General features: G+C 39.3%; 2 protein-coding genes across 3 annotated transcripts; both read left to right on the top strand.

Moving 5' to 3' along the window:
* Positions 1-868: 868 nt before the first annotated feature.
* LOC122033568 (mitochondrial proton/calcium exchanger protein-like) lies at positions 869-6,847 on the top strand. Its single transcript, XM_042592619.1, has 15 exons — positions 869-1,137; positions 1,541-2,204; positions 2,320-2,632; positions 2,860-3,006; positions 3,128-3,216; positions 3,283-3,375; positions 3,669-3,795; positions 4,039-4,103; positions 4,173-4,344; positions 4,575-4,772; positions 4,884-4,931; positions 5,087-5,233; positions 5,409-5,491; positions 6,456-6,571; positions 6,655-6,847. Exons 2-15 carry the CDS (start codon positions 1,600-1,602, stop codon positions 6,720-6,722), a joined length of 2,271 nt encoding a protein of 756 aa, XP_042448553.1. The 5' UTR covers positions 869-1,137; positions 1,541-1,599; the 3' UTR covers positions 6,723-6,847.
* Positions 6,848-7,425: 578 nt separating this feature from the next.
* LOC122033577 (pyruvate kinase, cytosolic isozyme-like) lies at positions 7,426-10,380 on the top strand. Of its 2 annotated transcripts, none has more exons than XM_042592636.1 (4): positions 7,426-7,627; positions 7,807-8,068; positions 8,932-9,393; positions 9,467-10,380. In XM_042592636.1, exons 2-4 carry the CDS (start codon positions 7,811-7,813, stop codon positions 10,277-10,279), a joined length of 1,533 nt encoding a protein of 510 aa, XP_042448570.1. In that variant the 5' UTR covers positions 7,426-7,627; positions 7,807-7,810; the 3' UTR covers positions 10,280-10,380. The 2 variants fall into 2 exon arrangements, with proteins under 2 accessions (XP_042448570.1, XP_042448569.1); XM_042592635.1 differs by having other exon boundaries at positions 7,434-7,627; positions 7,795-8,068.
* The last annotated feature ends 2,339 nt before the right edge of the window (positions 10,381-12,719 follow it).

Genomic DNA, 12,719 nt, shown 5'->3' with positions numbered 1-12,719 from the left:
CTGAGCTACTCCTAAATTGTTTCGATTTCTATACATATCCGTGTTGTTTGTTGCATGTAAAAAAGTATCCACTTCTGTCCTCATCGTTTTGAACATTACTCGCTATTTTGATTTCTCCCCTATAGCCTCTTTGGATTCAAGTTCATAGATCAAGTTGGAGCTTGTAGATGGTTTTCCTTTTTACGCAGCGTTCTCATTCGACTGCTAACTCCAATGGGTGATCAGGTGAGAGCCATGAATCTTCAAATTGAAAGCTGTATTATTGCTTGAATGATACCGAAAGCGAGGTCTTTCGGCTCGTCTTTTCAATCTGTTATCCTGTTTATTTGTGGAAAGGGAAGCAGCCTTCAGTCAACAACATAGGTAACATCTACTTCATTACTCCTTATATATCGTGTTTACTTCAGAAAGGCTTATCATGTCTTTTGCCCCGAAGATTTGAATGCTGTGTGTGCTAGTGTATCGAAAACAGGTGCATGCTTTAATTTTGTTGTTGTTAGAGGTGTAATTTTTCGCCGGTACTTTGGTGGATGCATCTCGTTTCAGACCTAGTCGATCGATTAGATTCTACTACAAGCTTGTAGTGCCTACATCGAACCATACTAATCTTGTTTTCGGTATTTGTTTAGCCATATTTTCGATGTCTCTAGTTGCCTTATTGTTCTCTAACTTTACACTGAAAGGCATATCCTATGATATTTATTGAGTAAACAAATTTTAAAAATAGGTGAATTTAACTTATATATCATAAAATTTATTATTTGTCATACAATCAAATAGTGAATTACTTGCTCTGCTTCCATTTGGGCCTGGGCCGGCCCCTCCGAAGCTAGGCCCGGTCCATTCGGATGCGTCAATCATGCACGACTCGTCCGGTCGATGCGGTTCACTGTTCTACGCCTCCATTCGCCTCGTCGTCCTCTCTCAGATATTCGCTCAGAGATTCTCTCCCCGTCGTCCACTTGGATGCGTTTCCTTCGGCGTCTCTCCCGCTAAAATCCGAATCGCTCCGCTGGGCTTTCAATTTACCTCGGTACTGGTCGGGCAGCGGATCGTGGCTTTGTATTGGAGCTTCTGTGCTCTTCCTCTCGGCGGGTCTGAGATTGGGTGTCCGATCTCGGCGCAGGACCGTTTCTGGTGAGCTCCAAGATTTTATTTTATTTTCCTTCATTTATCACTTCGCCGATTGTTTGTTTTCTTGTTTAACGAAGCTCAGGGTTGTCGGATGAAATGCTACAGTTTATTGAATGCCGAATTGACCTAGCGTGCTCTATGCTTTTATCTGTTGTTTTTGTCCATGCGTGTCGTCTAGAAATGATTCCTACTCTATAATATATTGATCGCACGATTCGGATGGGTTGTAGTGATATGATCTTTGTATTAATGGCGCTTCTGGTTTTCTGCATGGAAGGAAAGTTTCGTGTTGCTCCAGCGGTAGTTAAAAGAGCTTGCTTTCTTACCGTTCATGCTATGTGTATTTGTTAACGAGGTTCTTTTGGTAGCACGTGTATTAAAATCGTGGATTGTGTGATTGATTCAGGGGTCCCCGGAAAGATATGATTGTAGATTTCCATTTGGGAAAAAAAATAGCCCTAAAGAATGGCTTCCCAAGCAATAATCAGACGGAAAAAGTACCTCTTGAGGCATCTGAATCTTCCTGCACGCTCATGTTCTAGTTTCTTGAGATTTGGGCTCGAAAGATATAGTCATGAAACAGACGCCAGACCTCTACATCAGGTATCTGAGCAGAGCCGCTGTGAAGCTGAGATTAGTGGAAGGAAATGGAATGTTTTGTTGGCAGGCAAAGAAGAAGAATCACTGAGCTTTAGCCGATGGCGTTTTGCTCCTTGTCCACCTGGTGGAATTTCTGTTTCAGGATTTATCTATGATAGACGAGAGCTTGCTTTTCCCTTTGCTGTCAGAGGTTTATCGCAGTGCATTCACACTGCATCTACAGCCACAGCTGGTCGACCAGAAATGCGTGGTGAGAAAGAGCCTAATGAAGATCTAGCCGAAAAGCAGATTAAGGAAGCATCTCCTGAGGAGTGCGATCAGGCTGTGGAAGGATTAAGCACTGCGAAAGCTAAAGCAAAAGCCAAGCAAATGCAAGATTCCTCAAAGACTGCTCAATCATTTATGCACAAGTTTTGGGCAAAGCTTCTGGGAATTGGTCCTGCCCTAAAAGCAGTTGCTTCCATGAGCAGGTTTTAACTGATTCCATTACTCCATTCTTTATTGTTAATGCATACTTTTATTATTTCCTCATTTTTTTTCATGATTTTATGCCTGCTTTGCTCTTCTCATTTTGCCAAATTACAGAGCAGATTGGGCTGCAAAATTGACGCATTGGAAGGGTGAATTTGTATCGACCATGCAACATTATTGGCTTGGTCTGAAACTATTATGGGCTGACGCAAGAATCTCTTCAAGGTTGTTGCTTAAGTTGGCTGCTGGAAAGAGTCTCACTAGAAGAGAAAGGCAGCAATTGATGCGCACCACTGCGGATATCTTTCGACTAGTTCCTTTTGCTGTTTTTATCATAGTTCCATTTATGGAATTCCTATTACCAGTGTTCCTAAAATTATTCCCAAACATGTTGCCATCTACTTTCCAGGATAAGATGAAAGAACAGGTGCTGTTAATTGTTCCATTGTGCATGATGATGATACTACTCATGACTTTTCTTTTTGCGCTATAAACATTATGATCTCATTCATATATCTCATCATGTCGAATTTCATATAGTAAGCATACAGACTCTTTTATGACACTGTAAGGATTTGCCAAATAATATTGGTCTTCTCATCATCAAATATGGCATTGATGGATTTTGATTTATGTTGTTTTTTAAACATGCAGGAGGCTCTGAAGAGGAAACTTAAAGCAAAACTAGAGTATGCGAAGTTTCTTCAGGATACTGTTAAAGAGATGGCAAAGGAAGTTCAGACTTCACATAGTGGAGAAGTTAAGCAGACTGCAGAGGATTTAGATGAATTTTTAAACAAGGTATGCAACCATAGGATCTAGGTATTTTAAACAGGTGTTTAAACATTGGATCTGTTGATCTTTGTTACCTTTGCATTCAATATAATGATGTTAAAATCTGAGATGTTGGTTTCTCAATAAGGTCAGGACTGGCGCACCTGTTTCCAATGATGAAATCTTGAATTTTGCAAAATTATTTAATGATGAGCTTACTTTGGACAATATCAGCAGGTTGGCATAATTAACCATAGATTAATTTTTGGTCACGGTCCAATTACACATGTATGCTGTTTGCAGGCCTAGATTGATCAACATGTGCAAATATATGGGGATCCCACCATATGGAACTGACAATTATTTACGGTTCATGCTCCGAAGGAAGTTACAGAAGTAAGTTATTTCTATGTCGATAGCCTTTTTGGTTTTATACCTTCCAAGCTGACACTCATCATTAGTGAATGTAATTCAATTCTGTCATGTACCAAGTAGCTCTGTCTAAACAAACCATTCCAGCTGAGAATTTTCCTGGTAAGTTTAAATTTGCATCCTCTGTCCAATTGTTCTGCTGGACTTGCAAATGGTTAGATGATACTTCATTATCAGCCTTAAAAAGCTAAAATTACATGAAAGGCTGTTGTTTTGTGTTTTTACCCTCATTTATGATTGCTATCACTGTTCTGAAGGATTAAAGAAGATGATAAGTTGATCCAAGCAGAAGGTGTGGAATCTCTTTCAGAGGAGGAACTTAGACAAGCTTATACCGAACGAGGTCATTTGGGCTTGCTTTCCACAGAGGAAATGCGCCAACAGGTTTTTATAACTATAAATTTTCTTCCCTTTTGGTCATTCTCTAACGAATTTTATGATGATGAATATCTGTTGGTACTTTATGTACACTGAGTGTTAGCTATAAGTGAACTCCGTGCTATGGTTCACAGGTTATTCCAAATAAATCTTGTTGTAGCAATATTAATATATTATTATATGCCTACCAGTATTATTTTTTCAATATTCAGTCTGAAGTTATTGACTTGTAGAAAATTTTGCATCCAGCTTCGTGACTGGTTGGATTTGTCCCTTAATCATGCCGTTCCCTCTTCTCTCCTGATACTCTCAAGGTATGAATTTTTATGGCTGCATCTTTTTGACCATATCTTCATTTCTAACTTGATAAAAAAAATTTTCAGAGCCTTCACTGTATCTGGAAAGTTGAAACCTGAAGAAGCTGTTGTGGCCACACTATCTTCTTTACCAGATGAGGTTGTAGATACAGTTGGTACTGTCTTGCCATCTGAAGATTCTATTTCTGAGAGGAGGAGAAAATTGGAGTTCCTCGAAATGCAGGAAGAACTTATCAAGGTATGAGGGCTTTTTTAGGAGGATAAAACTAAAATACCTTGAAAAAGCATTTAAAATCATCAAATATCCTGTCTTCTGACAATATCTTGAGATCTGAGAGTTCTAATCAACTTGAAATTTGTTGGCTAGCTTTAGTATTTGAAGTTATCTTGTGTGCATGAGATTCAATTATGTTGGCTGAATTGTGGTTTAGGATTTTGAACTGACTTGGATGTTGCTCAACCTTTCAGGAGGAAGAGAAAAAACAAGTGAAGGAGGAGAAGGTGAAGATGACAGAGTCTGAAGTCATCAATGAGGATGTAGCATTGAAGGAGATGACTGACCCTACTGCTAGGGAAAAAGAAGAGTTGGCTAAAGCAAAAGCACTAGAAAAGCAGGAGCAACTCTGTCAACTAAGCCGTGCATTGGCTGTACTTGCTTCAGCTTCAGTAAGTGTTCGGTGTCTAGTTTTATTCCCAGTACTTAGCTTCCTGTATTCTTTGGATGCTGATGCTTAGTGCTTCCTGAAGATTTATTGACAATTTAACCAATTCATGCAGTCAGTGAATAGGGAGCGGCAAGAATTCCTTAGCCTTGTTGGTAAGGAGGTAATGAGTTGATGCATTTAAATGGAATTGTAAATTGTACCAAAGATAAATCTATTTTCTACCAACTCAGAGAGAAATTTCTAATGTTGGAACTCTTTGATGTTCTGCAATTTTTTATATTTTTCTGTATGAACCTAAATGAGTGTTAACTGCAGATTGATTTGTACAAAACATTACTGGAGAAAGTGGGTACAGAAGGTGAAGAAGAGGCCAAAAAGGCATATAAGGCTGCCAGGAAGGAGAGTGATCATGCAGCTGAAATAGCTGTGGGGCACAAGGTTTCGTCAGCCTTGATAGACAAGGTAAGAAGTGAATTCCTGCCACTTTGTTTTTTCTTTCCACTGATCATCCTTTGACATGATTTTGAATAGTAGAACTGCAAACTTTTAGCAAAAATGAATTTAGTTTTTACCTATGTTTTGAATACTTCTCCATAGACTCATAACTATTAATGTTTGCCTTGCATTTTGCTTTTAGGTTGATGCCATGCTACAAAAACTTGAAAAGGAGATTGATGATGTAGATGCTAAAATTGGTGATCGTTGGAAGCTACTTGACAGGTATCTTATTCGATGAAATGACCTTGGTAGTTTCTGGAAAGGAGATGTGTGTTTCAATAATAGTATAGATTGCATTTTACCACTTCCACTAATGTTTTTTTGTCAAAATATAATTCCGTTGCTGAAAAATGTCTCCTAACTTGTCACAGGACCATCTTATCCTAACTTACACGAATTACCACATTTGCTTATTCTCATTCACAATGTTCCTTGGTCCATCTAAGAGAGGCAGTTAGGTTATCATTGAAGAGAATTAAAAGAAAAGAGAATCTATTTGGTCTTCACTTAGGAAAATTTAGCCTGCTTAAGCAAAATCCTAGCATAAGAAAGATTTGGCAAAGAAAATTATTGGAAAAGTGAGGATGCCATGGACATGAGAAGGTCTAAGGAACCGAAATGGGAAGGAGTAAATAATGCTCTCAAAATACATACATTCTTCATGTGGTTCTCTTGTGGATCATGCACGAATTTAGTGTGTTTAGAACACGTGAGAGATAAACTAATCTCCTATGATCTTGGGAGGTTCCTGCATTTGCTTCAATCTTATGGTTCCAACTTCCCTGTTGACAAGCCCAAACATTTTTGACAGGACAACTTATCTAACACATTTTCCCTTTGTGATAGAATGTCAGCACGATGATCTGCTTGAGATATACATCAACTCATCAATTTAGTAGCTGTTTTTTCAGATTACCATTCTTATCTAGTATCATCTCAAGGGAAATTATTCCTCTATATAATTACTACGACCATTTTCTCTCTATTATGACTGAAAACATTCTTCCTACATTACTTTGTACCCAACTATTGATCAGCAAAATATGCCAAACCAAACACAGGTTACCGTCCAATTCATTCAAATAGTTGCACTTCAATATTTCTAACACGAAGTCTTGCATCAAAATGTGTTTTTTCATTCGTAATTTTCAATAGTTTCTCAGTGGTCTTCTATATTTACTTATAGGGACCATGACGGCAAAGTGACACCAGAAGAGGTAGCCACCGCCGCCATGTATCTGAAAGACACTATAGGAAAGGAGGGCGTGGAGGAACTCATTGGCAATCTTTCTAGAGATAGAGGTCCTATGCCTTCAAACTTTGATTTTGTACCGACAAAACACCACCATTCTATCTGCTAACTCTGTTTTCCTGTCATTGAACAGAAGGAAAGATTCTCGTTGAAGATATTGTAAAACTGGCAGCTCAAACTGAAGTTGCCGATGAGAAGTGAAGCCGATAGCTGGATCCTTTAGCTAATCTTCTGTGAGCTTATCGACTACAAACTTTTTTTTTATATACATTTTTGTTCCAAATATTGTCTTATATACTAGTTACCAATGAAGGTGCTTCAATGTCTCTCCTTTCTATATCAGGCAAAATGTAGTATAAGACCCTTCTCCAACTCTTGGGAAATGCCATTCAAATAACAATAAAATAAATTATTTTTTCGTAAATCTGATTTTCTTTGTAGAAATCTAATTTAAGCAATTGCGCCGCCCGGAAATAGTTGATCAGTTCTTGGGCCGGGAACCGGGATTCATTTCAAAATTTCGAACCAATCGAATTAACCGCCCGAATTTACTTTATCTAGAAGCATAATCAGTGTCCGAGAGAGCACATAGAGTCTTGTCTGCGGTATATTCTTTAATAATACCTTTTATTCCCTTTTCCATTTTGCTAAAACACGCTTCCAAATGCAAACTTGAAAAGTCGATGCAAACTTGAAAAGTCGTATTGATTTACTTTTATTAGATCGCGCCGCCACCAACGGCGACTTGTCGCCGCAGTATCCCATAAACCAGCGGCCTTTGCCCCTAATTCTAAACCTAACGGCAGTTCCTCCCCGCCCAAGCTGCCGGTGAGCGGGTGGCAGGATTTTTTTTCCTCCAATCATAAAATGGTATATGGACGGGTATAAGATCGGTCTAAAGTCTTTTCACTTCACCGACTCTTGTGCCTATCCGACGGCTCTCATCACTCGATTGTGTTGGCTGAGGGGAATCTTGTCCGTTCATTTTTCCTAAGTGAGGGGTCGATCCCCGCTCCGCCCGCTTAAAAGGTGCTCCCCCCCTCTCCGCCTTCCCCAACCAGCAACGCGGAAGACTCTCGCTCATTGTTCTCTGCAGGAAGGAGGAGGTAAGGTTTCGATCTCTTTTCTTCCTTTCTTAGATCCCTCATGGAAGCAATGTGGCGGATTTGATCTCGTGTTTGATCCTTCTTTGTTTTGTAATGAGAAAATTTAGGTTATTGTTTTATTGTGACCGGGACGATCGCTTCTTTCGTTGATGTGAAACTTTGGTTAGGTTTTTTTGCGGGAGGATGGCGAACATCGACATCGAGGGGATCCTGAAGTCACTGCCCGACGAGGGACGCTTGCCGAAGACGAAGATCGTGTGCACGCTAGGACCGGCGTCGAGGTCGGTGCCGATGCTGGAGAAACTGATCCGGGCGGGCATGAGCGTCGCGAGGTTCAACTTCTCCCATGGGACGCACGAGTATCACCAGGAAACGCTCGACAACCTCAGGATCGCCATGCAAAACACCGGGATCTTGTGCGCCGTCATGCTCGATACCAAGGTCTCATCTTTCCTTCTCTCGAGATCCTAATTTCTCTTTGTTAAGTTTCAGATGCTATTTCAAGGGATAATGGATCTGGTTTTTTACATATTTCGTTCCTCGTTTGTATTTTTGAAATTTATGAATGCCATGGCATGTGCCTTCGGTCTTGCTTAGAAAGCGAACACTTCATTGCCGTTTATCTTGTTGGCATCCAAATCAACTGATGACAAGACTTGTAGTTACCATGGCAACCTCTAGTTCTTTGTCCTTTTCCCTTTCCACCCAAGTCTCGTGGACAGAGGGTTTTATGAAAATGCGTCTATTTAATTATTCCATTGAATCTAAGTTTTCAAGTGTTCATAAGAAATCCTTGTCGTCATATACTTAGGTCCTGCAGTTTGGACTGTATTCTGAAGCTTTTTGTAAGGACTCGTACAGCTTAGTGTTTCACCAAACTAATCTAGCTATATCGTCATTCATCGGATCAGGTTTAGGTACAAAGGCAGAAATATGGGGACGCAACAAATGTTCGTGGCTTATATGATAACAAAATGTTGAATAACTAATATTTATGTTTCTTATGTTTTCTCTAATCATATAGAAGAAATGAAAGACATCATTAACATCTGCGCTCAGTTTAAAAACAAGGCAAGGCCACAGTTGTAAGGGTTGCTTAATTGCCTATCTGTGCACTAAAATAATCTCTTCCATTCTTCTTTACCAAGAAACTTGATAAATTTTCCTCTTTTTTTTGCAACCTCTGGTTTGTTTCAACTTTTTGTTCTGTTGAACGAGTTGTATCTGAATTTTCTATGGATTTGGAAGGGGTTTTGTAGATGCCTGTCAAAACGTTCTTACGAACTTGCTTTTGTTTTCCACAGGGTCCTGAGATCCGCACTGGCTTTCTGGAGGATGGCAAACCAGTACAACTCACGGAGGGGCAAGAAATCACCATCAGCACAGATTACAGCATCAAGGGCGACGAGAACACCATCTCCATGAGTTACAAGAAGCTTCCGGTAGACCTGAAACCTGGAAACACCATCTTGTGTGCGGACGGCACAATAACCATGACCGTGCTGTCGTGTGACCCTGCCGCCGGAACTGTGAGATGCCGGTGCGAGAACACCGCGAAGCTTGGCGAGAGGAAGAACGTCAATCTTCCCGGCGTCGTGGTGGACCTCCCCACTCTGACGGAGAAGGACAAGGAAGACATACTGGGATGGGGTGTTCCCAACAAGATCGATATGATCGCCCTCTCTTTCGTGCGCAAAGGCTCGGATCTCGTCACTGTTCGGGAGGTTCTAGGGACTCATGCAAATACCATCAAGCTCATGTCGAAGGTTGGAACTGATTTGATCATGCAGTAGTTAATCCAAACTGCAACAAGTTGTTGATGATTATCTGCTCGTGTAGGTGGAGAACCAGGAAGGCGTCGTAAATTTCGACGAGATATTGAAGGAGACCGATGCTTTTATGGTTGCTCGCGGCGATCTCGGAATGGAGATTCCCGTGGAGAAGATATTCCTCGCCCAGAAAATGATGATCTACAAGTGCAACCTCGCCGGGAAGCCTGTCGTGACGGCCACCCAGATGCTCGAGTCCATGATCAAGTCTCCTCGCCCCACACGCGCCGAGGCCACGGACGTCGCCAACGCCGTCCTCGACGGCACGGACTGCGTCATGCTCAGCGGCGAGAGCGCCGCCGGCGCGTACCCGGAGCTGGCCGTGCGGATCATGGCCCGGATATGCTTGGAGGCCGAGTCGTCCCTGGATTACGCGGCCATCTTCAAGGCGATGATACGGTCGGCGCCGATGCCGATGAGCCCCTTGGAGAGCCTCGCGTCCTCCGCGGTGCGCACGGCCAACAAAGCCAGGGCCGCGCTGATCGTGGTCTTGACGCGAGGCGGGACCACGGCCAAGCTTGTGGCCAAGTACCGGCCGCGGGTGCCAGTGCTGTCGGTGGTGGTGCCGGCGCTCACAACGGACACGTTCGGCTGGAGCGTGAGTGACGAGAGCCCCGCTAAGCACAGCCTCATCCACAGGGGGCTCGTGCCGCTGCTGGCGGAGGGCTCGGCCAGGGCCACCGACACGGAGTCCACAGACGAGATCCTGGAGGCGGCGCTCAAGTCTGCAGTGGCAAAGGGATACTGCAAGCAGGGCGACGCCGTCGTCGCACTCCATCGGATCGGCATTGCTTCCGTGATCAAGATCTGCATCGTGAAATGACGTTGAGGCGCTCTCTACCAATTAATAATTTAAGGCCAGTGGCCCAGTGACGTACTCCATTGAGATATTTACAATGCTATTTTGCAGTGACCGTTGATGTAGGTTTGAGTTTGGATTGCTTTGTTATTTGCAGTTTTGTTTTACAGCTGTTATTTCTGTTTTGAGCTAGAAAATACCATCATCGTTGGATAATTAAATCTATCTTAGAAGACATTGTACACATTTATATTTATCCTCCGGGACATATACCTTGCGGGGTCTGTTCAATTATTTGATTTATCTCCCTATATATTATTACGGAATCAGCCGTGTGACTTTTTACTAAGAGTGTGAATGTTACAATAGCCATCCTCCTTAAAATCAATATGCTTACGTGGCATTATGTCATTGATGACGGAGTAAATGTATGGTGCCGGCGAAAATGCTAACCAAGCTTCCGGTAGTCATGTTATCGAATTGCTCAATCGGCTAAGACGAGCGAGCAATCATTAAACTCGTTAAACAAACAACGAATGCTCTCGAACACATACGTTCTACACGTCGTAAACGGTCGCGAACAACGTTCTCGCGAATGTCGCTAACGCAATGTTGTAACGAACCATATTCATTAATAAAACTCTTTCAATATGCTAAATAAAATAAAATAAATAAATAAATAAATTTAAATTCCAAGCTCAATAACTTCAAATAAATTCCTAGTTCAATCAATCAAACTTGAATTGAAAGAATCGAGAACTGCTCGAACCACTCTCAACCAGTAGCAAGCCAAGCCAATTGAATCGAGAGCTTGATAACTACATCTACTTCGAGCCTCTGTCGCAAGCTCATCAAAAAAAAATAACGCTCAAGCCAAAGAAAACTCATTTCAACTTGGTTCATTTTGCCTAATCGGCTCAAGCCTACCTTATCCTTATCTCAACAAAAGCTCACCCCAAAAACTCCATACTTCTAGCTACATGGAAGGGCCATATGGGTGCCCTTCCATGTATTTTTTTATTAAAAAAAATAAAATTTTAAAATTAAAAAACAATAAATAAAATTGAATTAGCGGTATATTTTGGATGAAATTAAAATAAAAAAAATTAAACAACTAGTTAATGGCTAATAGATCCATACAATGTCTAGTAAATCTACACAACTAGTTAATGACTATTTTAATAAAAAAATTAAAATTTTATTTATAAATACTCATCATCTTGACAAGTTCAATCATACAAATACATAAATCCTTTTAAAAATCTTCTCTCTACTATTTTCATAATTATCTCCGAACAAATTCCAAACTACATGACAATCAATATGTTATCAACTTTGTACCAACTTAGTTCAAATCATGACATACAACGATCTTGAATGTTTTTTTATTTAAAATATTATAAATAATATTAAAAATTAATTTAATAAAATTAAATTAATATAAATAAAATTAAAATTATATATATTTAATATAAAATAAGAATAAAGTTAAATGATAAATAAAATTACAAATAATATATTTAATATTAAAATAAATATGAAAAAATAAAATGTTAATATAATATTTTATATGTGAGTGTAATAATAATTAAGTTAATGTTAAAATAAATATAAATATAATATTTATAGTGTTTATAAAATAAATATGATAAATAAAAAAGTATTATAATATATATATATACTCTATACTTTTAATAAGATGTCATTATTCTTATTGGATGATTGAATGTTAAAATTAATGCATGAAGTGTTATAACATGCATGAGCCCACAAAAACATTGAACACGTTTAATGAAATGAACATTTCATTAATTTTTTTTTTCCACTTTTTTTATTCATGGTCTGTATGTGGGGGTGGGCTAGCCTGCCCACTCTCCTATGGGTAAAAAACTTTTTTTAATTTAATATATATGTGTTTTTATTAAAAAATTTTAAAAATTAAAATTAAAATAATCTTTCAAAGGATAGTTTTTAATCTTTCGACAGATAATTTTAATTGTTCAATGATTTTTTCAACGAACATTTTTAAAAAAATAAAAATTAAAATCTATAAATACTCATCACATTATTTAATCTTTCAAACATCTAAATCCCTCCAAAAATATTCTCCTATTTTTCTCCAAAATGGATGAAAATAATTGAGGATTTTTTTAAAAATTTTGTGAATTACTCCCATTTGCGAGAAGAAAATCCTTCTTACCAAAATTCACAAATTCTATCAAATTATCCATATTTTTCATATCCACCAAATTATCCACATAATCCATACCTACCAAATCCATATGGTCCATATCCATAATTATCTATATAATCCATATCCACAAAATTATGCATTTATTCCACATGCAACCGGTATGCCTTTTATATCTCTTACGAAAAAATGAACTGTTTACTTTGACTTTTGTTCCAGATACTCAATTGTCCAACCATAAATTCCCAATTGAACTCGTAAATTTAGAGAAGG

The sequence above is a fragment of the Zingiber officinale genome, chromosome 11B (assembly GCF_018446385.1).
Source record: "Zingiber officinale cultivar Zhangliang chromosome 11B, Zo_v1.1, whole genome shotgun sequence".
Taxonomy (NCBI): domain Eukaryota; kingdom Viridiplantae; phylum Streptophyta; class Magnoliopsida; order Zingiberales; family Zingiberaceae; genus Zingiber; species Zingiber officinale.
The sequence above is the reverse complement of the archived record's forward strand: the minus strand, read 5'-3'. Positions and strand labels throughout refer to the sequence as shown.